We start from the raw sequence: 24,685 nt of genomic DNA on the forward strand, positions 1-24,685 counted from the left end.
CATTACCATACTGGGTTACATTTTAAACCTTAAAAACTACTCTTTAGACCCTTTCTGCCAAGCTAGTAGGGTCTGCTCTGACTTTTGGACTTGTCTGCAAGCAGAAGGTTTTGTTTCATCAAAAAGTGATTACCGTCAACTGGCCACACCATTGTTTTCCTGTTGTTCAGTAACTAAGGGATCTCAAAGCTTGCTTTCATTTCAATCTCACTTATAGTTTCTATATTCTCAAAATCTTTTGCCAAACAATCATATTTATAAGGCTTTCCTGTTTCATCTTCCTCAACAAAAATGACAAGAGGAAAACATTGTGGCCAGCACCATACCAGCACTTTATTTGTGGGGACCACACTGCCCTTAGGAATTGAAGCAAGAATGTACGGCCAAAATTAGGCTCTTTCCAAGCAAATCTCCTCTTCATTCCAGAAAATCTTGTGAAGCCCAGCTCTGAAGAAGGCTACGGTCACACAGTACAATTCCCTAGCATATAATTGTGAAGATGGTATCACTACAGAAGATTAAAGCTGGTGTGAGCATGCGAGAAAGAAACCACCCCTACATGGTAATCATGAGGTTCTTGACACTGCTAAAATGTCAGACTGATTTTGTTTGTCAGACTGATTTTGTTTTCTTTCCAAGGAGGGAGATCCTAGCCATGGCTTCCCTTTCTATATATATATATATATATATATATGTGTGTGATGATTACATGAATACTACAAGCAGCCCCCACGAGGAGAAGTGCACTTTTAATCACAGTTTGGCGTAATGAATCTTTGTGCAGACGGGTGTATAAAAGCAAAACCTTTTTCAATGTTAAATGAACAGACAGCAAGACACAAGGTGAGCAAGATCACATTAGCATTTCTCATTTCTACTTTCAAACCAGAGTGAAATAATCTGTTCTTAAAGCACAACTACTGACATACAGAGAATCAGGTCATGAAGGCCTTGTGGTTTGTACCAAAAGTGTTCTCATTACTGGAAAAAAACTGTAATAAAACATAGAGAAACATAGAGATAGCTCCCCCAGGGAGGTGAAAGAAAGGAGTAACTTGATCCAATGTCCCAAGTTTTCTGAGGCTGATCACACTAAAGTGTGTCCCTCCTCACACGTTGATGTCTGTCCCTTGTTGTGCTATTTTCCTATCCAGACGAAACATCCAGGGACACTCTCCAAAGCGTGAAGGGATTGACTGAAGGCAACATCTGACTGATGCCTGTCAACCAGCTGTCCTGGGTAGCACAAGCATTTGCATTTGCACCCCTGACTCTGAGAACTGGATCCACAATAAATGCTGCACAGAGCTTCACAAGCCCTGGATGAACAGCCTTCCTTCCCCTCCACTACTGCTCAGCTTTGCTCTGGGGCTCAGCAGAGTTGCCAAGCTTCATACAAGGGTGCAGCAGGGCCACAAGGAGAACATAGAGAGACTGCAGAGGCAGAAAAGCCCATTCGCTTCACTACAGGTCTGCATTAGTCACCAGTGGGTGCTCAGGACCTCACTCCCACAGGGACACACTGCCACCGTGTGGAAACCACTCTTCCTCTCCCAAGCAGCTGGGCAAGGATGCAGGGAGAAGGCTTGCAGCCTCACCCATGCTCAGTGGCTACACAGCTAATGCAGCAGCAAACCACATGCACTTTGGTGCTGTGCTGAAGAAGGGTGCTGTGAATTTAATTTATTGAGACTAATGCAAAAATCAATTTCCGCTAATTCTTTGTAATTGCACATTTAGTGGCAGCATGGCTGCTGTGAACATAGTAGTACAATTACTCATACTCACTCCACTCTCCTCCACTAATAAATTAAAAAACAAGGGTCAGTTTATCAAATCTTCAGACAAGCCAGATGAGAAAACAAAGCTGGTTGCCATCTCTGTCCCCAAGACATCAAGGCAGCACACAGAAAAGGGCAGAAAGCCTTAAAGCAACGACACCAACACCAAACTTCTTCCATCTGTCTACATCCAAAAAATCCTGAGCCCTGGTATTTGCTTTGAGTGAAGAGTCAGACATCCTTAGCATTAGCAGGTGAGCACTAAACATGAAGGTACAGCCCCAGCTGCATAATTCTGTCAGGAGGAAAACAAACAGCAGGTGAGAACCATTGGAAGTCTCTTGTCAGTACACTCAGATTATTTAAACACAATCTGGAGATCTATTTATTCAGTAAGGGCTGTAATTAGCCTGCAAATTAATCTCAACACATCCCGCTATGGCAAATGGAGAAATGAGATTCCTTTGGGGGAAAAAGTAATTTACTTGTGGCTGCTGACAGATATACAGATTCAAAAATTAAAGACATTAAATCTAAAATTTAATATTCCACATTGCTTAGTAAGAACTGAAGCAGGAAGGTCCAACAAAAATCTCCCTGAAGAAGATTAAGAAAATGAAGAAATTACCAATACTAGAAGACAAACTCTGCTGCTTTCAACTATGCAGGTAAATCTGTATTTCACAACTATTCTGACACAAAACTCACACAAGAGATGGCAACTCATTTGGTTGGTTTCAATAGGCATTGGGTCAGCTCTCAGATGTGGGAGCCTCTTATTTTTATTTCCATTACAAAAAATAAATAAATTATGAACTCCAGTGTATGCACACTTGTCTTCATTCAAACAAAGTGCTGTTTTGTGCTAGCAATCAGACAAAAAAGAAGTGAAACATTCTCATTACTGACAATAAAACAAGGTTTGTCCTGCTCAGCCTCTTCCCCCATTCTTCAGATTTAACTCCTAGCACAAACTTAATGAACAAAAGCTGAAGCAACACAGCCTGTGCCAGACAGCACATTATAATCTGAAATTACATCTCCAGCTCTAATGTGAATACCCCAAAGCACCTTTGATGAAAAAAACCACACGCCTTCCAGATTGTACACAGAGATCAGGCTTAGCCTTTAATGTATTCACATTCAGAGCCAACTGGTTGCTTCTGCCCGCTGTAATCAGGAGACAGCACTCTGGGTTGGCATGACCACAGGAGTTTACAAAGCACACAGCCCTGGGGCAAGACCTGCCGCAGCTCAGTTTCACCTCTGTGCTGCTGAGAGTCGCCTTCACTATCAAGTGAACGCAAGAGGGAAAATAAGAGAATAAACATTTTATGTATTATATATGTTCTGGGAGGAGTAAGGTGCCCATCACTTGTCATGTTTGACAATTAAGATTCAGAAAATGCAAGATGGGTGTTTTGTTTTGAACCATCTTTCAATAGAAATGAAACCCACGTTCTGCAGTTAATTCCTTACCTTCAAGAGCCCTCTTGGGAAGTCTTTGCCATCGTTCATCCCCTGGAGGTTAGCAACGAACTCTTGGCAAGTCATCTTTTTCCCAATGTTCTGAAAGGAGTGTCAGAGAAACACAACATCATATTCCTGCTGCTTTCCATAATGATAGGAACAACCAACATCAAATTAAATGCATCTTCCTGCTTTCCTTTAAGCCCAAGCCAGGCAACACTAAGCACTATGAGCATTCATGAGATTACTCTTAGATGAGCATCCTTGTATGCATATAGCTAGAAAAGGGAACCGTTTTGCACCCAAAGGCCCACATACACCCCCAAAAAACCCCAGCTTAATACTGGGGGTAATGAAGAGGACAAGCATGAAGTTCTTTCATATTTGCATGGTGCCTTATATCCCCATGTCTCCAGAAGCTCTACCAGTCTCTGATGGAAAAGCCCTACTTAAATCTGCTGTGGGGCACCAGGAAACAGGTGACTGAAGCCCTTTCTAGATCCTTCCCTTACGATTTCAAATGTCCCCTTTCAGTGGCAACTGCTGTGAGTTGGAGTGTGATGCCCAGGCATGGCCACTACCTTTTCTGATTCACAGGCTGAAGCTGCTTTGACATTTCCATAGGCTTGCTCTCTTTTCTTTCTTCCTGTCCAAGTCTCTGACTGAAAGTTGTCCAAATAAGCCACAAACAGAAAGGAACAGTTTGGCTGTCCCTACATGTCTGTGTAGGAGCCAAAGTACATCCAGAAGTTGGAGGCTGCCCTAAACTTCTGTTGAATCCCTGCCTTCATCACCCCTCAGAGAAAGTGTCTGTGCTCAGTCCCCTAGTTGTTAGAAGGGCCCTGCTTAGTATGCAGGAGCCCAAATTAACACAGGACCGGTGCCCTTAGTTGGTAATACAGGCCATTCAATGTTATGAATTACACAACAGCTTAAAGTGCATATCCTCTATTTCACTTCCATAATGTTTGATCAGGAAAACCACCAAATCTTGGCCATCAGCCTCACCTTGCCAATAAGGAACATCCCATGGCCTGCAGCCAGCACAAAGAGCAGCCTACAGAAAGAAGGCAAGCAGTAACCCTGGAACAATTCATGGCTTCCCACAAAAGGATGGTTCCTGAAAACACAGATGGGCTGTAACCCTGGCTCTATGGTTACAAAGTTTATAGAACACAGCTTAAAACTTCAGTCTTCAGGTGCAGGCTGGAGCTGGTCTAGAAAATTTACAAATGCTTTCCTTTCTCCCTTCAACTTCAGTCTACTTCTATTTGTTTCCTCCAAGCAGCAGTTGGCAGCTTCCCCATGCTGACCAAAACCAACATTGCAGACAAATTGCTGCTTTGCTGCAGGATCAAAGCTGACATCTTCATACAGTGCCACAGAGGTTCCAGAGGATGTTCCTGGTAGTCTAGAGATACCTCAAAACTCTCTAGCATCAATGTGGGTGATGACCTCTGTGCAGAGAAGCAAGCATGCATTTCCAAAACACATCTAGCAAAAATGTTTAGTTACAAATAGAAGTGTGGCAAGACAGGGAACATAAAGGGGATGAAGTAATAGTTTGTCTACAAGAGTTAAAGGCAAGTGTGAACTGAAGACAGAGCAGCTGCATTACCGCCCTACAAGCAGTGGAGCTGATTGTGAAACAGAAATGTCTGTGCTTATGATCAGTATGTCAGTAACAAATAGAGCACAGTGTATAGACAAACCCTGTGACTCATTTGCTCCAGCAGAATCCTAGTAAGGATGGGGCAAAGCATTATCTTTGTTAGGAAACAGGCAATTAGGCATATCTGCAAGGGCTGCATTCCAAATCAAAAACGCCAAACTTACCACCTATGTGGAAAAATGCAAAGCAGTAAGAGGAAGTCCAAAATTAGAGGAAATCAGAGGGGTTTGAGGGAACACGATGATACACCCATGGACATAATAAAAGTAGGCGTCTGGCAAATACTACAGCTGCATGTACATAACAACTCACTGTCAACTGCCAGTGGGATAAGTCTCCAAAGTTACACTGCAACAACCAGAGTCAGCACCAGCAATGATGGGTCAGAGCTAGATTGTTTATTCCAGTACCTACTGAAGACAGTACGGCCCACTAAAGCATCGCAGGGAGCAATGGGAATTGCTGTCAGGCTAATGCATGACCATTATTTGGTCTCCCTCCCTGGACTGTGAGGCCAGGCAGTCTGTAAAGCAGGAGCCCCAGGTGGCTCACCACTCTGGGGAGTGGGATACCTGTGCAGAAAGACTCAGGTGTCCTCAAGAGAAGCCATGTGTGCTAAGAGACAAACTGCAGCACGTTCCTGTACGCCTCACGTCCAGTCATTCAGTAGGGAAGGCTAAGCCACCAGAGAAAAACATTCTTCACAACTCCCTACCCCCTCCTGCTTCCACAACCTGCAGACAAAGGGTTGGAGGTGGGTCTCAGAACTCCTTGTGAACACTCAAGTCTTGGTTTTACTACCTGCACCACCAAAGGGGCAAAGCAGCCCGTTGAGATAGAACCAGGATGCCTCCATGTCCTGCTGCCCAATCCAACACCCTTGATGCGTAAGAGTTCCCAACAGACATCCTCCTGGCAGAGGCCTTGCAAGTGCAGGAGGGCCAGAGAGAAGCCCCAGAGCTACCTGGCTAAAGCCACTGCTTTTGTATACTATAATGCCATGCTCCCTGTGTTTTTACACAATCCATCCTAACTCCAGGGCAGAGGAAGCCTCCCATCAGCATGGGAATACCTTGCATAGCTGGTGTATTGCACCATGGGTGCTGAAATACCCATCCTAAGGCTGCTGGCACCCTGCAGCAGTGTGACTAAGAGAACTCAAACCAGAATACTATTTCACCCAGGCAGGCAATGGGGTGAGGTGTGCAGTACAGGAACACAGGGCTCCCACTCAGCATGCCCACATCCCCCCTCCATTCTCTTGGTTTGGAGTACACCCATCCTTTGTCTGTGCAAAACTCTGCTTCCACCAGATCTGCCCCCTGCAACTGAATGCCTGCAAACATCATCCTCCCTTTGTGACTTTCCCAAAAGGTCTTCACCTCCCATCTCTATTCTGCCTTCCCACATGTTTGTACATACTGCAAAGGGGAAGCCAATCCCAAGCACAGCTTCCCGGTCAGAGCCTGCTGCAGGAAGGATGGTAAGCACACCAGAAAGATGGCCCTAAGGTCAGGGAGTATGCTCAGACATTATCGCAATGCCAGGCACAAAGCCAGCTTACACGACTGATCAAGGCATGCTGGAAAGGCCTGCCCAGGACAACAGCCTGGGAGTGCAGCCTTCTCACTGTCTGCCGTCTGCAGGGGCTTCAGAAGAAGGCCATAAGCACAGGGACTGCCACAAGACTACCTAGTCCCAGCATGGTGTGGATAGGAGCAGTCTACACAAAGCTATCCATACTCACATGGCCATGGAGGTCTGTGTTCAGCAGCATCATGGCACACGTGAGACAGTGAACTCCATCTGCAGAAAGAGAAATAACTAGAGTCACATGCAAAACCACATCTGGATGTTTAAGAATCTGAAACTGAGACTCATAGATTAACTGAGTCTGTTCCCTTCATAAGAATCTGTTTTATCAAGAAGTACACATAATTAAATAAATGAACAATGAGGTCATCACACAGCTGGCAAACCAAAACAGTCTTTCTTTCATCTTTTAGTAACTCTCAAAACTGTCTTGCAGCACCCATGGATGAGGCAAGCAAGACAGGAAATCATGCTTATCACTCTTAGCTTGCTAATACCAATACTACAGTCTGAATCAATACCTCCTTCTTCATTTACTTCAGTGCAGAAAGGGAAAAGTAAAATATATTTTTTCTTGTGTAAGGAGTGGCTGCAGCAGGGTATCCTGTTTTTCTTCCCCTCTGGCTTAGTGCTCATTCAGAGCTCAATTAGACCTAATTTTGGAGAAGTACAGTCAGTTACTTGTACTGCCTTGGCTGCACGTTGGGTAGAGAGCATTCCAGGGGCTTCTAAGCTGGTCCTGTGGCCAAGGCCCTCAGCAATAAGTCAGATTCATAGAACCACAGAATAGAGTTGGAGGACTGAGAGACTGAAGAAAATGATTACTGGCTCAAAATAACTGAAATGTGCGTGTAGGGGAAGCAGCTCTGCAGAAAATGGGATGGTGTACTGCTCCACACCCCACTCTCTGGAGCCTCTAGTTCAGAACTGCCACTAATCACTGGCACACTGAAATGCCCCACACTCTGCCCTGGAGCCCCAGTCAAGCCCTGGGGTGGCCAGATGACTGGAAGTACTCCCAGGGGTTGCTTGCCACAGGAAGCCAGAGCAGACCCCAGGACATGTGGTTGTGTCCCTATTGTCTTTGGATAGCTGAAAGCACACTAGGATCCAGGCCAGTAGCTGTATCTTGTTTTTTGCTCTTTATTTTTGTATATTTTTCCTCTTCTCTACTCCTAATTTCCATTTTCTGACATATGGGTAATTAAGATTGGATGAGTAAAGTTTACTAAGTCAATGGTCTGTGAAATGCTTTATTTTGATTGAATGTTTGTTTTAAATTCCTGATTTTCTAAGGTTTGCTAGGAAAGTTTGGTTGTGAACATTCTGGGAACTTTTGCCAAGTTCTTCTTTGTGCCCAACTCAGGAAAAAGTAGTAGTACTTTAAACCCTTTTTGAATAACCTTCCCAAGCAAGTTTAGAAGGCACCCTACAAGGATCACGGAGTTCAACTCCAGGCTCTGCACAGGACATCCCTATGAATCACACCATGTGCTTGAGAGAATTGTCCAAACACTTCTTGAGCTTTGTCAGGCTGGTGCTGTGATCACTTCCCTGGAGAGCCTATTACAGCGCCCAACCACCCATTGGGAGAAGAACCTCTCTCTGATGTCCACCTAAACCTCTGCTGACACAACTTTTAAGGCTCTGCTCAGAGCCTCAGCTCCTAATTCCCTAAGCACCTGTCACTGTCACCACAGAGAAGAGATCAGTGCCTGCCCCTCACCCTCCCCTCATGAGGGAGCTGTAGACTGCAATGAGGTCTCCGCTCAGTCTCCTCTTTTCCAGACTCTGCAAATTCTGTGATCTCACTGCTCCTCATTTGGCTTCCCCTCTAGACCTTTGTCCATCTTCATATCCTTTTTCAGAATACTCTCTGATAGGTTTGTATCTTTCTTACATTGTGCCCAAACAGAGCATAGTATTAAGATCCTGGGTTAAGTGTGCAGGATTTAAATGCTTACTCGGGGTCCAAAGTCACAATACCCCTCTTGCAGTCTTGACTAGAGTAAGGCAGCCACATCATCAGGCAAGTCACTGTTTCACTCTAGACATGACGCACTTGTTCTATCTGACTGCCTACAGTGTCTTGAAATAAGAAAGGCAATAGGCAGAGTACAGAGATAGCACAGGAGCAGATCCTGTCTTACTACCGACCTTCTCCCTCCCCTGCATGACAGCCAGTAAAGCTGAAGAGGTGTGAAGTGCCCAAACATTGTCTCACTGAAACAGGGGTAGGTCACAAAGCAAGGGGTAAGGAGGCACAGCGGTACCTCCAACTGTAGCAGCTCTTTCTCACACTTTAAACTTAAAGTACAGTTAAACCGATGATTGCCTTCTTTTTCAACCTCCTCCTTCAGTGATCAGCATGTGCTGCAATCACAAGGCCACAAGGCTCTGCCAGCATGTCTGGCTGAACACAGCAGTTACGCCAACAGACAGTTTGTCCCCTTCTGCAATCCCAGTTTTCTCAGGTTTGATCTATGTGCTTGTTTGTTTCCATCATTTATTTCCAAACTGACTGAAAACATTGGCAAGGAGAAGCACTCTGACTGATGTTAGCTAGTCGAGATGAAACCATGCCAGGGTCTGGATACAGCACTCAAAATTCACCCCCACAACTGGCAAGAACTGGCATGCCTGATGCCAGTGCATGCAGATACAAGTGCTGAATGGAGCATGGAAAGTGAACAACCTCTCTTTCACGTGCCACAGGACCTATTCTTGTCCACATGAGTGTAGCTGGAGTACAAGTACCCACACACCAAAGCCAGCAAGACCAGAAACCACAAATGAGGACAAATCTGGAGGTGCCACAACTCAGGATTTATATTGAGGACCTATTTATATTGAATACCTTTCGTGCTGAGGGTTTCAGAGATAGTCTCTAAAGAGTGGCACAGTGACTACACAGCTTCATTTTCCAGGCAAACACCATAAGTGCGGAAAGACCTCAGTATCAGAAAGTTACCTTGAGAAGAAATGGCATTTGGGTTGCACTGGTAGTATCTGCTGGAGAAGTGGATTAAAACTCTCTCACGTTCCTGAGTTTCTCCAATAAGTGAAAAGGCTTTAAAGAAACTCCTAAAAGAGCAGTGGAAAAAAAAAGTGAAATTAAGGTAATAAATCTCTTTTTGCTTCACACAGTGCACAGAGCAAAGCACACATCACAGTAAGAAGTACATAAGCACACATTCAGTTCCAAGAAGCCTTTCTAGGAAATTGGGCTATCATTCTGCATGCAATTAACTCCAATATTTTAGTAAATGAAAGAAGATTTAAATTGCCATCGGTCTCAGCCATTGAATATACAAAATAGTAAGTAATTCCACTATTTGAAATAGCTGTTCTTACTTCTAATTTTTTTCCTATGGGCAAGGAATTGGAACATGTATTCTTTATGCATGATAAGATATCCAGGATGTTCCCTATTCTCTTCTAATCGCCCCCATCCCTGCACCTTTTAACTTTACTTCATTAGTACTGCTTTCCAAATCAGAAAAGCTACTCCAGGTGGTGAAGTCAAGCAAGTGCACAGCACTCACAGATAACACCGAATGTGTGGTCACTTATCAGAATGGCCAGGACCACAACAGATGGAGAGGAGTGTGACTACTTGGACCTGCAGAAAATATCTGAGCAAAAGGGCAGAAGACTTGCAACATCTTCCACTGAGCTTCAACAACAGGAGGAGTAACTTGGCCCTCCTGAGGTTCTTGCTCATGAGAGCCCAGGGTGCAGGGTTGGTGCACATCTGGACACTCACTGGATATAGCCAGCAAGCCTGTGCAGAGAGGTGGGGAAGACACACATCTTTCACTTCTATTCTCCTACTTGACTGCACCTCCTCTTAACCACATTGCTTTCTTCCCACATAGAAAAATGTATCTCACAGCCAAAGATGACCTTCTACATTCATTTATCAGGATGCTTCTAGAAAATACTGAAAACACAAAACTTCTGTATCTGAAGTAAGAAGACATACAGAATGACGGTCTTACAGACAATTTTTAAACATCCCATTAGATGGAAACTAACACCAGATCTGAGAGGAATGGAATATATTGCTGGGACATTCACATTATCTAGTCTGGATGCACAAACTTTAATTTTTTTCTCTGTGATGTAAGGTCAGAGAAAAGCTGTACTTGCAACAATCTCACACCCACACAGAGTGTGATCTGCATGGTAATAACTTAATTTAACATGTAATGTGTTGCAAATAATCCAGTTCACAAGTAGATATAAGTGAATCTTGACAGGGTTTCTCTGTCCTTCCTACTTTGTCCTCCTGTCCTGGTTCTGGCCAGGACAGAGTTAATTTTTAATGTAAGGGCTGATGTTACTTCTGATCCTCTTGAAGGGACCTCCTGCTCATATTTACAAGAAGTGAGCAACATGTACTATTACTAGAACTACAGAGGCCCCAGCCAGGTAGAAGAAAGGGCCAATCAGATCTACTGGACCATGTGGATCCAGTGCTGGGGCACATCAGACACCCAAGAGTGTAAGGCTTTAGCTCACACTGGCACATGATGGACTCAGATGCCACCAAGATATGTGGGGACAGAATCCATCTCTTTCTGGGGTGCCACGGAGATCCCAACAGCTGCCTGCACTGGAAGGTGGAGAGAGCATGACTGGAAATGAATGGCAAAAACACCCCACTGGGACTGGCCCAGCGGCCCTGTGCATCCTTAGCATAGGTTACTCCAAAAGAGGGTATTCCAAGGACCCAAAAAGGCATTGTTGGGATTTATGGGGTAGCTGCTCTGGAGACAGAGGAAATGAGACAGCTGAATACCTTGCCTGGTCTCTCAGAGGACCTCTCTGTTTAGGGACTGCTGAGGGCTGAAGAACAACAGATACAATCACTACCACATGGCTACTGCACCATGGACAAGACTGCACCATCTGGGACTCTGTGACCCCCATCCATGAGATGATCTGTGAACTGGAGAGCCAGCCAGGGAGTGGTCAGCAAGACTTGTTAACCCTTTAACAGTCCTATATGGTGAGTGTGTAAGGCCAGGGACCAATAGAGTATCATGGCCTGAATGAAGTCACACCACCATTGAGTGCCACTGTGCCCAACATGCTGGGACTTCAGTATGAGCTGGAGCCCAAAGCAGTGAGGTAGCGCCACCAACAACATTGCTATCATACTCTTTTCCACTCCTTTAGCAGCAGGGTGCAGGCCTCAGTTTTTTACCTGGAGGGGTGTGACATACACCTGGAACTGACTTCCCCAAGGGTGGAAACAGAACCCCATTATTTATCCTGGACTAATCCAGACTGCACTGGAAAAGGACGTGAAGAAAAAATATACTGACAGCAAAGAAAATATACTGACAACAGCATCATGCAGGGCAACACAGCAAGAATTTTCGATAAAAGGTTGAAGACAATCCAAATCCTCCTGAAGGCTGGTTTTGCCACATGGCAAAGTAAGATCAAGGGACCTGCCCAGAAAACTCCGTTTTTAGGAGTAAAATGGCAAGATGGAAGCCATCAGATTCCAATGGACATGGTCACTGGAACAGCAGCTATGTCCCCACAACCCCCCACAACCATCAAGAAGGAAACAGGTTTCTGTGTTTCCTGTCAGGCACTGTGAGTTTTTGAAGGATGCATATTTCAGATTACAGACAGATTTTAAAACCTCTCTGTCAAGTGATACCAAAGAAGAACGATTTCAAGCAAGGTCCTGAACAATAATAAGATTTTGAACAAATTAAACAGGAGATTGCTCATGCAGTAGCCAGTCAGGACACTACAAGATGTAAAAAATATGCTCCACAGTGCAGCTGGGAAGAATGGCCCTTCCGGGAATCGCTGGCAAAAGGGTACATGTGGAGATTCAACAACGACCCCTGGTGTTCTGGAGTTAGGAATGCAAACATTCCAACATAAAAAGGATCTGAGACCAGCTACAACCCCACTGAAGCAGAGATGCTGGTGACTTATGAAGGGGTCGGAGCTGCCTCAGAAATGACTGGCACCAAAACACAGCCCCTCCTGGTGCCCCAGCTGCCAGCGCTGGGCTGGATATTCAAAGAGGAAGTCCCTGCAACACATCATGCCACTGTGGAGTAACTGGATTACTCTGACCACACAGCAAGCTTCAACAGGAAACTCCAATCACCCAGGGATCTTGGAAGTCATCACTAATTGGCCTGAAGCTGAAAATTTCAGACTACCATCATCATCATCATCATCGAAGATGACACATGCTGTGGAGGCACCACCATACAATCAGCTACCTACAAATGAAAAGGAATATGATCTCTTTATTGACAGTTCCTTTTGTATCACAGGGAGAAATCAAAAACAGAAAGCAGCCATAGACAGCCCTATATGATGAGTCACAGAAGCTACTGAAGGACAAGGTGGATCAAATCAGGTTGCAGAGCTGAAAGCCATCCATTTGGCTTTAGGTATCACTGAACGAGAGAAATGGCCAGCAATCTACCTCTACACTGACTCGCGGATCGTGGCAAATGCTGTGTTGGAGTGACAGGACTGACAGAAAAAGGCCAATTGGCAGTGCAGAGGGAAACCCACCTGGGCTGATGAATCCTGGCAAGAAATTGCTGCTCTGGTAGAGAAGCTGGCTGTAGAACATCATGAGATGCACATGTGCCCAAGAGTCCGGCTGCTGAAGAGCATCGCAACGATGGAGACATGGATCAGGCCACCAAGATTAAAGAGGCTTGGGTTAATCTGCACTGGCAACGTAAGAGCCAATTATTTCTGGCTCAGTGGGCTCAAGGTGCCTCGGGTTATCAGAGAAGAGACACAACATCCATGCGGGCTTGTGACCAAGGGGCAGACGTGGCCATGGACCATGCCTCTCAGTTACCATAACTGTGAAACATGCGCTGTGATGGAGCAGGCCAGGAGGGTAAGGCCTCTCTGGTATGGTGGGTACAGGTGGCTGAAACACAGATATGGGGCAGCCTGGCAAACTGGTTACATCACACTGCTGCAAACCCACCAAGGCAAGTGATACAAGTGCTTACAATGGTGGAAACAACCACTGGGTGTCTGCAAATGAACCCCATGCCTCACACCAAGGCCCAAAAGACGATCCTGGGCCTTGAGATGCAACTTCTGCAGCAACATGGCACCCCAGAAAGAGCTGAGTTGGACTAATGGGACTCATTTCAAAAGGAGCCCGAGGGACACAAGGGCCAGAGAGCACAAGATTAAGTGGGTGTAACACATTGCCTATTATGCACCAGCCTCTGAGAAAATTGAACAGTACAATGGACTGTTAAAAATGACATTGAAAGCAATGGGCAGCACCTTCTAACATGGGGATCTGCATTTAGCAAAGGCCACCTTGTTAGTTAATACAAGAGGCTCTACCAATCAAGCTGGTCCTGCCCAATCAAAATTACTATGTACTGTAGCAGGGGATGAAGACCCTGTGGTATGAAGGAGAAATGTGTTAGGGAACATGGTCAGGATTGGTCCCACCCTTCTGCAAAGGCAAATCCATTCATGGGATTGGTTTTGCTCAAGGACCTGATGGCACTTGATGGGTAATGTAGAGGGACAGGGAAGCATGAGGTGTACCCCAAGAGGATTCAATTTTGGGGTAAGAACGGTCTGTAATGTTCAATTTTACAATACTGTTTGCTGAATGGCACTGCCACTGTATGCCGTAACTACTATGGAGAATGGATAAGGGCTGTTTCAGATATACCAGTCATGAGCTCCTGATGCAGACTGCAACCAGGTGAAAGCAAGCAGCCCTCCTGCCTTGGAAGACATCTAGAACAGACAGAACCCACAGTCATGGACTAAATGAACTCAAAAGACATCTTGAAAGGACAGCCACTGACTATGGAAATGATACTCACGCTTGCATTTATATACACACACACACACGCACACACATATATGTAGCTGGGAGGTGTAGGACCTGGACATGATATAGATGGTATAGCATAAGGGATGGAAAACATACTGATTCTGGCCAGGACAGTTCATTTTTGCAGTAGCCAGAAGGAGCATGCGCAGGAGCCTGATGTTATTCTGTACAGCCTCAGGTACAGGTTGTGGGGGAGAGGCATCCCTTCTGGTCAGGTAAGGGGTTGGAGCAGTCAGGGTATTGCTGGTTTCCATATGGTAAGTGCAGGCATGTGAATCATTCAGCTCTCTTGTACACTCTGTTAGTAATATTGTTGCTGTTACGCTTCATTTTCTTGTTTCATTTACTGTTTCCAGTAAATTGTTGCTATCTCAACCCTTGATCTTTGCCTTTTGTGCCTCCAGCTCTCCTCTCCATAGAGAGGAGGCGCCCCATAGAGAGGGGGAGGGGAGCAAGTGGTGCATGTTTTGGAGTGTTTCAGTGGGAACATTAAATTGGGAAATACTGTTCCTAAATTCACAACAGCTCCTAAGGCACATTTTGAGAAGTAGCCGTCTTTCTGTCTCCTACCCCAGTCTGGGCTCTTTCCAGCAACACTCCCTGCCCATGCCAGGTACCACTGACCTACACCTTCTCCTCCTCTGCAGCACATTTACCCCCTTGGAAGCTAACTTGGAGAGGAAACTGATGAAAGAATATTGGTCAATAAACTGTTCAAATAAACAACAGTTTCCTCACTCTCAGACCACAGTGCAATACCAAAGGCCACGGGGATGAGTTTCTGCCCACCAGAGAACACAGAATACACTGAGATGGAAGGCACCCAACAAGGATCAATAAGTCCAACTCCTGGCTCTGCACAGAACACCCCTAAGAATCACACCATGTGCTTCAGAGTGCTGTCCAACCACTTCCTGAACTCTGTCAGGCTTGGTGCTGTGACCACTTCCTTGGGGAGCCTGTTCCAGTGCCCAGTCACCTGCTGTGCGAAGAACTTCTCTCCAATGTCCAGCTTAAGCAGCCCCTGACACAACTTTAAGCCATTCCCTCATATCCTGTCACAGGTCACCACAGAGAAGAGACCAGTGCAAGCCCCACCTCTTCAACTTGTGAGAAAGTTGTAGACTGCAATAAGGTCTCCCTTCAGTCTCCTCCAGGCTGAACAAACCAAGGAACCTCAGCCACTACTTTGTCTTTCCCTCCAGGCCCTTCACCATCTTTGTAGCCCTTTTCTGGATACCTTCTGGTAGCTTCGTATCTTTCTTATATTGAAGGGATCAAAACTGCCCCCAGCACTCGAGGTGAGGCTGCCTCAGTGCAGAATAGAGTGGGACAATCCCCTCTCTTGCCTGGCTGCTGATGCTGTGCCTGATGCACCCCAGGCAGAGCTGGCCCTCCTGACTGCCAGGCACTGCTCACTCATATTCAACTTGCCCTCCATAAGGACTCCCTAGTCCTTTTCCACTGTGCTGCTCTCCAGCACCTCATTTCCCAGTCTATCCCAGGTGCAGAATCCAGCACTTGCCCTTGTTAAATTTCACACAGTTCGTAGTTCCCCAGACCTATTGTTCATCAAAGTCTCCCTGCAGGACCTCTCTTCCTCTGAGGGAGTCAATGTCTCCTCCCAGTTTAGTATCATCAATCTTACCTATTATATGTTCAAGTCCTGCACCCAAGTAATTTATGAAGATGTTGAAGAGCACAGGGCTAAGGATGAAGCCCTGTGGAACCCCCCTAGTGACAGGTCACACCAGTCTGATGTCACCCCATTCAGTGCAGCCCTTTGTGCCTGACCCATGAGCCAGCTGCTCACCCACCACATGATGTGTTTATCCAGCTGTGGGATGGACATTTTCTCAGAAGGGTCCTGAGAGAGACAGTATTAAAAGCTTTACAGAAATCCAAAAAGATCACATCAACTGGCTTCCCTTGATCATCTAAGTGGGTCATCTTGTCTTAAAAGGAAATTTGGTTGGATAAGCAGGACTTTTTCCTCATGAAGTGGTGGTTGTGACCAATCACTGCATTGTCTTTCAAGTATTTTTCAATACCTCCTAGAATAATTTTCTGCATTATTTTACCAGGCACTGAACTGAGACTGATAGGCCTATAGTTTCCAGGGTAAACCTTCTTGCCCTTTCTTGAAAGTTAGACAGCTTCCAATCAACTGGGATCTCTTCAGATGCCCAAGACCATTCCAAAATCATTAAGAGAGACCTCACAATGACATCAACCAGTTCTTTGAGTATTTCTGGACAAATCCCATGTGGCCCCACAGACTCATGAGGATCCAGATGGAGCAACAGATCCCACACAAGTTCAGGATCAGGTGGGAGTTTATCATTCTCACAGCCATGGTCCCTCAATACACTGAGTGATTCTGCATTGCCTTTCTCTATTGACTCATTTAAAAAAAATCTTTTTGTTGTCCCACACAAGTACTGGCAATGTTCAACTCCAGATGAACTTTGTCAGCTGGAATTTTCTCTCTACAGTGGTGAGCAGCAAATTTGTATTCTTCCCACATCACCTGACCCTTCTCCCATTGGATGAACACCTTCATTTTTTTAGGTCCAGAAGATCCCTGGTCATTCAAGTTAGCCTTCTGCCTTGTCTGGATTTGCCTGCCCCTGTGCCCTTAGGAGGTGGTGACCAGTACTGATGGATCCCAGCACCTTCAGAAGCATTTTCCCATGGAACCTTACTAACTAGTTCCCTGAGCAGCCTCAAGGCTGCTCTCCCCATGTCCAGGGTTGGACTCCAGAATGCACACTGAGAGGAGCCAGAGCAGCACCACATTCCCTCCTGTCATCCTGCAGAGGCTGCAAGAGATGTACTCAGGAGGTGCATGGGCAGCATGAATCCAGGGAGTGGACAGTGAAGGAACAACCTTTCCCAGGTCTCAGACCTGTTACTGATGCTGCAAAATGCCCTCCCATAGCTGGGAGGTAGCACAGATCACAGCAGCTGTCCCCAAAATGCTCAATAAACCACAGCTTGTCAATGAGCCAGCAACAAAGCACTGTTTCCTCTCACTCTGCCAAGCATGAGGTAGCATGCCTCAGTTTCCTCAGGCTTTGGAACAATTTTTTTTCCCCAGCTGCTGCGGCATACGTAGGGCATGTAGGTGGCAATTACTGTAGCTACTCTTGAAACCTCAACAACTCCTTGACTTGTTTAAGTCCTACATGAGCCTGGGCACATTTTAGAGAAAGTCCTAACTACTAGTATTAACAGGAGATCTACAGGGAGCAGAGGCTTCCTAAATATGTGCCACAAAGCAATTATGTGTTGGATTTCACAATTTAAAAGAAGGGTATATTTAGCATCACGCTTCAGGGGTGCTGAAACCTGGAACGGAGCAACAGACCTCCCACTGCCCAGCAGCTCCCACCCCACACTGAGCGGGTGCTCCAGCTTGGCTCCACTCCCCCTGCCTCAGGACCAGGCAGTTCATGTTTGTGCAGACATGTTCCATTTCCACTGCCTTCAGCAGGCAGGACTTGGTGGGTGCCTTTGATCTGTTATGGTCTCATGGCATCAGATCCCCAGAAATGCATTTGCAAAGGGGCTAAGAAGTGTGTGCACATCTTCTAGATTTTCATTAGAAAAAAAATTCCCCCTGAAGTAACCTCAGTCAAATGAGTTAAACTCATTTAAATCCCTTTAAACGCCAGAACGCCAGCAACTGGTCTAACAGGCCACTGCTACATAAACTTGGTGGTTTGACTTCCGAAAAAAACCACTGAAAATAAAAATTGTTGAGGTCTGATTCGAGTGCAAAAAGCAAAGAAAATGGAAGGGCTGAGTCTTCAAATACCCATGCCAACAGTTACCAAACTCACTACAGCTTTTTCAACATAGAAGCTTTTGCTGTTCTGCACATTCCTGGATTCCTCAGGGAGCCACAGAGAGGGGTGCTGCCAAACCACACCAAACCCTGGTCTTAGTGCACTGCAACAAAGCGGGGTAAGCTTCAAAAGGCATCAGCCAGAGAGTCTGTGCAGATCAGCTGCAAGCAACACTGTAATTCCTCACTAGCATCTGGCAGACTACAAGTCCCCTGTTTTGCCAGTGACTGGACACTTTTCTCCAGCATCTCAAGGACCATCCCTAGACAGGTCCACCCAAATATTTCCCCCTCTATGTGGCCACCACTCCAGTAGCGCTAGAGTAGGGTAGCACACAAAGCCAAACAGAAGAGGAAAGCTCTGCCCCCAAAATACATCACAGTCCTCTCTTCATCTTCTTACATAACAAAAGCACAACCATGTAAATCAGGACAACACTGCAAACAGCACTGTTACTAAAATAAGAATATGAAGTCCATAAATGGAACTGTACCTGAGTGAACAGTCCAGCGTCATGCCTGTGAAGTCAAAAAATTTAAGATATTCTTCAGCCACAAGCTTGCTGAATTCATTGCTAAAGAAAAGTGAAGAAAATATGTAAAGGTTATCATTCAAGAGTGAACCCCTCCAGAACCATCAATAAGAATGTGGCTAAGCATGTACTCATATCAGCACATACTTTTTACCCAAATGTTTTGCCACATCAGAGCGTTTGAATCTGTCCAGATGGTAGAGGCGCTTAGCCAGGCGCCTGGCTGCTTCCAAATTGCTGCGGCTGCCATTGCTGAGGTCGTGGACAAGGGCTCCAGTGGCATCTTTCTCCTGAAGTTCACTGCTCCCCATGGCTGCACTGGAGTCTAACACCACATTCTGTAGGTCAAGATTGCTGTGAGATTAAAAGAATATGGAAAGAAGAAAAATAAGATAACATTAGAGTTTACTTTTAGAACAGCAGGCAATTAATTGTACATAGGGAAGATGACACAATGTAACAAAATCCACTTAATTGAAGAAGCAGTGTCGAACAGGGACATTTACTGAGCAGTCAGCAAAAGTTAAGGGCTTTTAACAAGCAGCCAAATAGTCCAAACAACATGGACTTTCCTTCTGACTGTGCTAAGTATCCTCAACTTGGGTTCACTTCAGAGAGAGCTCTATGCTATTATCAGCCTACAACTGCAACTGCACCAATGCTTCTTGCATTAGTATTTTTTAACACGACTTGAAGAGGCCTCTTTAAAAGCAGGAAATTAACCATTTTCCAGGAGAAATGTAGTGATTAAGCTAGGATGATCAGTTACCCCAAGGTGAGTACTTGGAGTAAAGGAACAAGTCCCTTCCTCATTCTTCCCTAGTTGTCCTGGAAACAACGCAATTCCTTAAATCTAAAATAATATCACCAGAACTCTCAGTGGCTTCTGTGTCACCCATGAGCAGTGGACATCCCATGGGAAGGCACTGCTAGAAAAAGCAGGACTCAGAGCAAGGAAACCAGTTTGGATTATGAGAGACACAAACCACCCATGCCAGCCTGGTGAACTCCTTGCTTCCCTCCTGCTCCCTCATGGTGGCAACTATTTCCCTCACCAGCTGCTCAAAGTCAAAATGTTCAGCATGGCAATCCCAGGGCACTTCAGATAAATCATGCACTTACAGATTCCTCCCACCTCTAGTACAATAGGAGAGCTCTGGCTGAGCTGTGTGCCTGCTTTGCTTCTCCCATGAAAGAGGCAAGAGCCCGCCGCATCAAAAAGCACACCCCCACATACACACCCCTGCACAAAGGCAGACTTTGAACTTCAGAAGAGCTTTTCTCTGATACTGGTATGAAAATTTTTGCAAAATCTCAGCTCTGTGTATGTGTGTGCACATTTGACAGCATTTCTATTTTTATTTCTACATTTTTATACTATATAGAAATTCTTTTTACTAAAATGCCATTTACACAGAGATAATGAATGATCAGCAAGGGTCATGCACAGGACAGATACAACTGGAATGAGTTAAAGATGACTTTGTACACACAGCACTTTAAACAACATACCACAGCTTCACATACCACTGTAATTTTCAGACTTGACAAGCCATGGTTAAAACAACTGATCTCTGTGTTCCAGTAACAATTGTCTAGCCATTTACTCAAATGTCTGCTAGCCACTCATTAACTCCTCAAAGATGAGACTTCATAAAAGGTGAGTTTAAAAGAAAAAAATTAGGTATTCTGCATGCCATAAATCATCACCTACTTCCTTATCTCACTTCTCATGCATGGTTTAAGAGAAGGACATGTACAGAACGGAGATTTGCCCATTTTACCTCTGTTTCCATCCTTTCAGTACTTCTACAACATCAGAAATACCGCACATTCATCCTGTGGGTACAAATTCTTTATCAAGTATCTGGGGAAAACAGAAACCTAACCAGTTCCTGCAAGAACTGGGGATTTGCAATTATTTCAGTGTAAATAAAATGGTGCTATAACAAAAGGGGGTCAGTCTCAACGCTTAGTAGGAAATAAATACTGTAAATACAATTCCAACAACACTGGACATCAGTTATCCTAGGAAAGAAAAAAAGCACCTCCTGACATCATTGTTGTGGAAAATGCCTCCTTGGCCCTATCCAAAGCCACCAGCAAATGTCTGAAATTCTCTGAATTTGGCCTATACCAAACTTGTGAACAAAGCAAATGACAGAGTATCCTGATACAAGCCCAGAGCAACACTTTGTCCATTCAAATCAGGGATGACTCATTCCAACCTTCCATCTCTAACAATTGACAAGAGCAAGGCATACCCAGGTGAGGTAACAAATCTGCAGTCTGTAATGTAAAAATGCTGCTTCAAAAGCCATGACAATTCACAGAGCCTCACCTCACTATGTATCACAGTCCTCTTTCACCACTGCTCTTTATTAAAGGTAGTATTTATAGCACTGAAAGATGGCCAAAGCTGACAAGAAACATCTGTACACTGCTAGCAACTAGTGCCCTACGAGATTCAACATTACCACAAACCACCAAAAGTTTAGAAAGAAAGGAAGTGCCAGCATCTGCCACTTAGTGAAATTAACAGTACAGCAGCTCCCAGCTTCTGCTTTGCCTCTCGGAACCATGGCTGGGATGTGAAGGAGGAACACCCAACAAGAGGGAGGGTGTGCTCTTTCCCCTGTTTTCCAAAACTAGTCAACAGGGCTGCATAAGAAAAACTATCTTCCAACTTCTCCATTCTAAAGCTCCACACTGACTGAGAGTGCCCATACGTGCACTGAAGAATAAGGGATACTTCCTTCTGCAATTCCAGTAGTTAATGCTGACAGTTGATTAACTTAGTACAAAGGGGGGCTAAGTAAGTACTTTTTGTACCTAGTGCAAGAAGTAAGTACTAAGCTGAGTACTTTTTGTACTCACAAAGTACAAGTACAAAAAGGCTGTCAAATACAGGTTGTCTGCAACATAAGTCTTTTGTTCAGGGGAAATGACAGATTCTTAGCAGTAAAGTGAGACTTCAGTTCTCAAGTGGCTTTAGGTAGGTAGTTTCAAGACTCAGTGCTCATGTCACTGAGGACTTAGGAAATGCAGATGACCTGTGCATGACTACAGTGCAAGCTGCTTCCAGAGCAGGATATTTTAGCAGAGTACAATTGGTATTACTCAGGAAAAGGCTGACGTCTCTTCTTACTTACAGCGCTTTCCAGGTCCATCATTTTCCCTTCTTACCTCAGTTTACTAATCTGCTGAACTCAATAATGTAATGTTTGCCTCCCTCTGTAAAGTGCTTATAATGAATTCTAATCAAGAGCTAAGAGCAACCAAGGCTGAGAATAGGTCTCTCTCTTCTGCAGTCTACAGTTTCTATACATAAGAATCCACAGCAGCATTACCATCAAAACAGTGCCAAGAAACAGCTTTGTGATGCAAATCAAGACTGGACATGGATTTCTCATGCAGCTTTATTCTTTATCACATAAAAATAAGAAACCTCCACTGAGAAACACAGGCTGAAAAATGCAATAGATTATATTCCCCCTAATCCTAGATTCAAGGCTAAAAGGGATTGTAATGATGTTGCTGGTAATTGCCTGTCCAGCAATGGCTGCTGATTTTTATCTAGAGACACTTACACTAATCTCTGCTATCAGAAAACACAGAAAACAGAAGCTACAAAAAAACTCCAGACCTCTCTAGTATCACAGCACATGAGCTTTGGCCAGAAACCAGGTTTATAGACCGTGGTATTTCTGTCCCCAGCAATGCACTTCTGATGCATCCTTTCTCCTTCTGTCAAAGCATCCCCACACCCACATGGAATGCACAGAGGCTGTGACCACCATATCCAGCAGAAATTACAGGAATTCGATAAGCAGCTGCTGTGGTAAGTGCAATACTTTCTAACAGTTCTCCAAGCTCACAGTTAAAACATGTAAGCTGTAGACTCTAAGCTGTGCCAGGCTTTCCAGCTTTCCTGCAAAACACTGTAACTGCTAGGCATTTCACTTGTTTTCTTCATTTATTCCATTATACACCAGTTCTCCAGTGATTTAGCTCCCAATGCCAAACTATCTCAATCTTGCCATGCTCAGAACTCAGCACACTTGATCTGTTTGTGAATATTCTAGATTAATTTACTGCCCGCCTCTCCCATTCCAGGTCCCACCAAAACTGAAACTATACACAGTAATGTTTGACTGAAGAATGGCTGCAATTTCCAGAAAAAACACAGCAAGACCAGTAACATAATGATAATGATACAGGCACCTCATATCTCAGTGGTCCACCCTCCCAGACAACTAAGCTTCAGGAGGAAACCCCAGTCTGAGTGTGAGTTTATGATGCCTTAAACCTTGGTATGCTCTTCATTTTGTAGCAAATCCATGGAGAAAAAAATCTTTGCTTCATCCCAAGGAAGAAAAACCTATTAGCATTTTCCTTTAAGGAGTAAAGGCACTGAGCAATTGGCCCAGCTGCTAACAAAGAAGTGACGTTCAGAGTTGACACTGAGTGGCAGGGTGTGACAATTCAGCCTAAGTGCTGTCCTCATTACAGCCACTCCAGTGATCCCAGCTTGCCACTGCCTTTCACTTTTACCAGACTGATGCACACCATATGCTCTGTGGCACTCTATGGACTCCCCTGGATGCATGTGTTTCTTCCCCAAGGAACACTAATTCATCTGGCATACATGTCTGGAGGGAGTGCACTGGTTGCACCAATTGCAGGGGAGCTTGGATTAAGACAGGGCTGGAGCCTTCACAGACTTTTTGGAAATAGAGCAGGAGGGAACAGGAGGAAAACCAACTCTTTCTCTCAAATAAATGTGCATACCTTTAACATCAGCTTTACTCCAAGGCAAGCTGTGTCAGGGATTTGCCAGCAAAACACATCAGAGCAAAATGCAGCAATGATTAAAAGTAAGGAAGGGTGGAGAGACATTCTGGCATACTAAAGCTAGGGCCAGAACCAATGTTATTTTCACGGGGTACGGTGTCCACTGGGGAGCCACACTGAAGCTGATAATCACCCACTGCAGGACAGTGTTGGCCCTGTTGTTTTAAATGCTTTCACTCCAAGCCTTCTCCTCCTGGTTCTGAAACAGGACAGCATTCCATCCATAACCATCAACTCTGTCCATGAAAAGCATGCTCTAATACTAGTTCAACAGGCTCTCAGAAGGGACAAATCAGAAACAGTCAGGTGCCTGCCCCCACTCCTCCGCTCCACCCTCTATGTCCTGCCCTGTGGAAATAAATTCCTGGTCTGCAACCCTTTGGAGAGATGTGGCTGTTCAGTGAATGACATCCTTTCACATTTCAGAGCAGACCAGATATAACCAGTGGTACAGTCTACACTTGTTTAAAAGGACCTGTAAAGCTGTGCTTGAACAGCCCAGCTCTGAAAGCAGCAGGGCCACTGAAGAAAGTGAAGAAATCCCGGTACCAGTGGGATGTAATGACTCAGTTCCTGCTACAAATGACCCGACCACACAAACGGGCAGGGAACTGCTGTGCTGCAGTTTTGCTGCAGCTCCAAACCAGCTTCTTCAGGGCCAAGAGAGAGTGAGCACAAAAGCACTTCAAGCAATGATTTACCTTGCCAGTTACCTTCAGCTCCAGGGCTCATCCAAGATAGGTCATAGGAAGGAGAGAAAAATAATAAAAAAATAAAAATAATGCCCTTTCCTAGCAGATGACTCAGTGTGCTATTTTACTCCAAATGGTTTAATCAGCTTTGAAGTCCTACGTATGGATTTTCTTCAAAGACATGCTTTGAAGTAGATCCCTCTTTGAGGACTGACACAGCTGCACTTTGCTGCAACTCAATTCAGTGGGTGTCTCACAAGCACAGCATCAGCCAGGACATACAAAGCGAGGACGATGTCCATAAGCCAGAGTAACCACCAAGCATCTATTAAAAAGTACCTCAACCTTGTCACATCACAGG

The 24,685-nt window shown here is 45.0% G+C and overlaps 1 protein-coding gene across 2 annotated transcripts in view; it reads right to left on the reverse strand.

Moving 5' to 3' along the window:
- The window catches only part of PSD3 (pleckstrin and Sec7 domain containing 3), a 116,303-nt gene that overhangs the window by 55,859 nt on the left and 35,759 nt on the right, over window positions 1-24,685 (reverse strand). For both annotated transcript variants that reach the window (XM_054651797.2, XM_077172308.1), the window contains 5 exons: window positions 18,926-19,132; window positions 18,740-18,820; window positions 9,488-9,600; window positions 6,671-6,729; window positions 3,261-3,350 (listed from right to left, as the gene is read on the reverse strand). In XM_054651797.2, coding sequence (XP_054507772.2) covers window positions 3,261-3,350; window positions 6,671-6,729; window positions 9,488-9,600; window positions 18,740-18,820; window positions 18,926-19,132 — 550 coding nt within the window. The remainder of the gene's footprint in view (window positions 1-3,260; window positions 3,351-6,670; window positions 6,730-9,487; window positions 9,601-18,739; window positions 18,821-18,925; window positions 19,133-24,685) is intronic.

This window comes from Agelaius phoeniceus, chromosome Z (genome assembly GCF_051311805.1).
Source record: "Agelaius phoeniceus isolate bAgePho1 chromosome Z, bAgePho1.hap1, whole genome shotgun sequence".
In the NCBI taxonomy this organism is placed as follows: Eukaryota; Metazoa; Chordata; class Aves; order Passeriformes; family Icteridae; genus Agelaius; species Agelaius phoeniceus.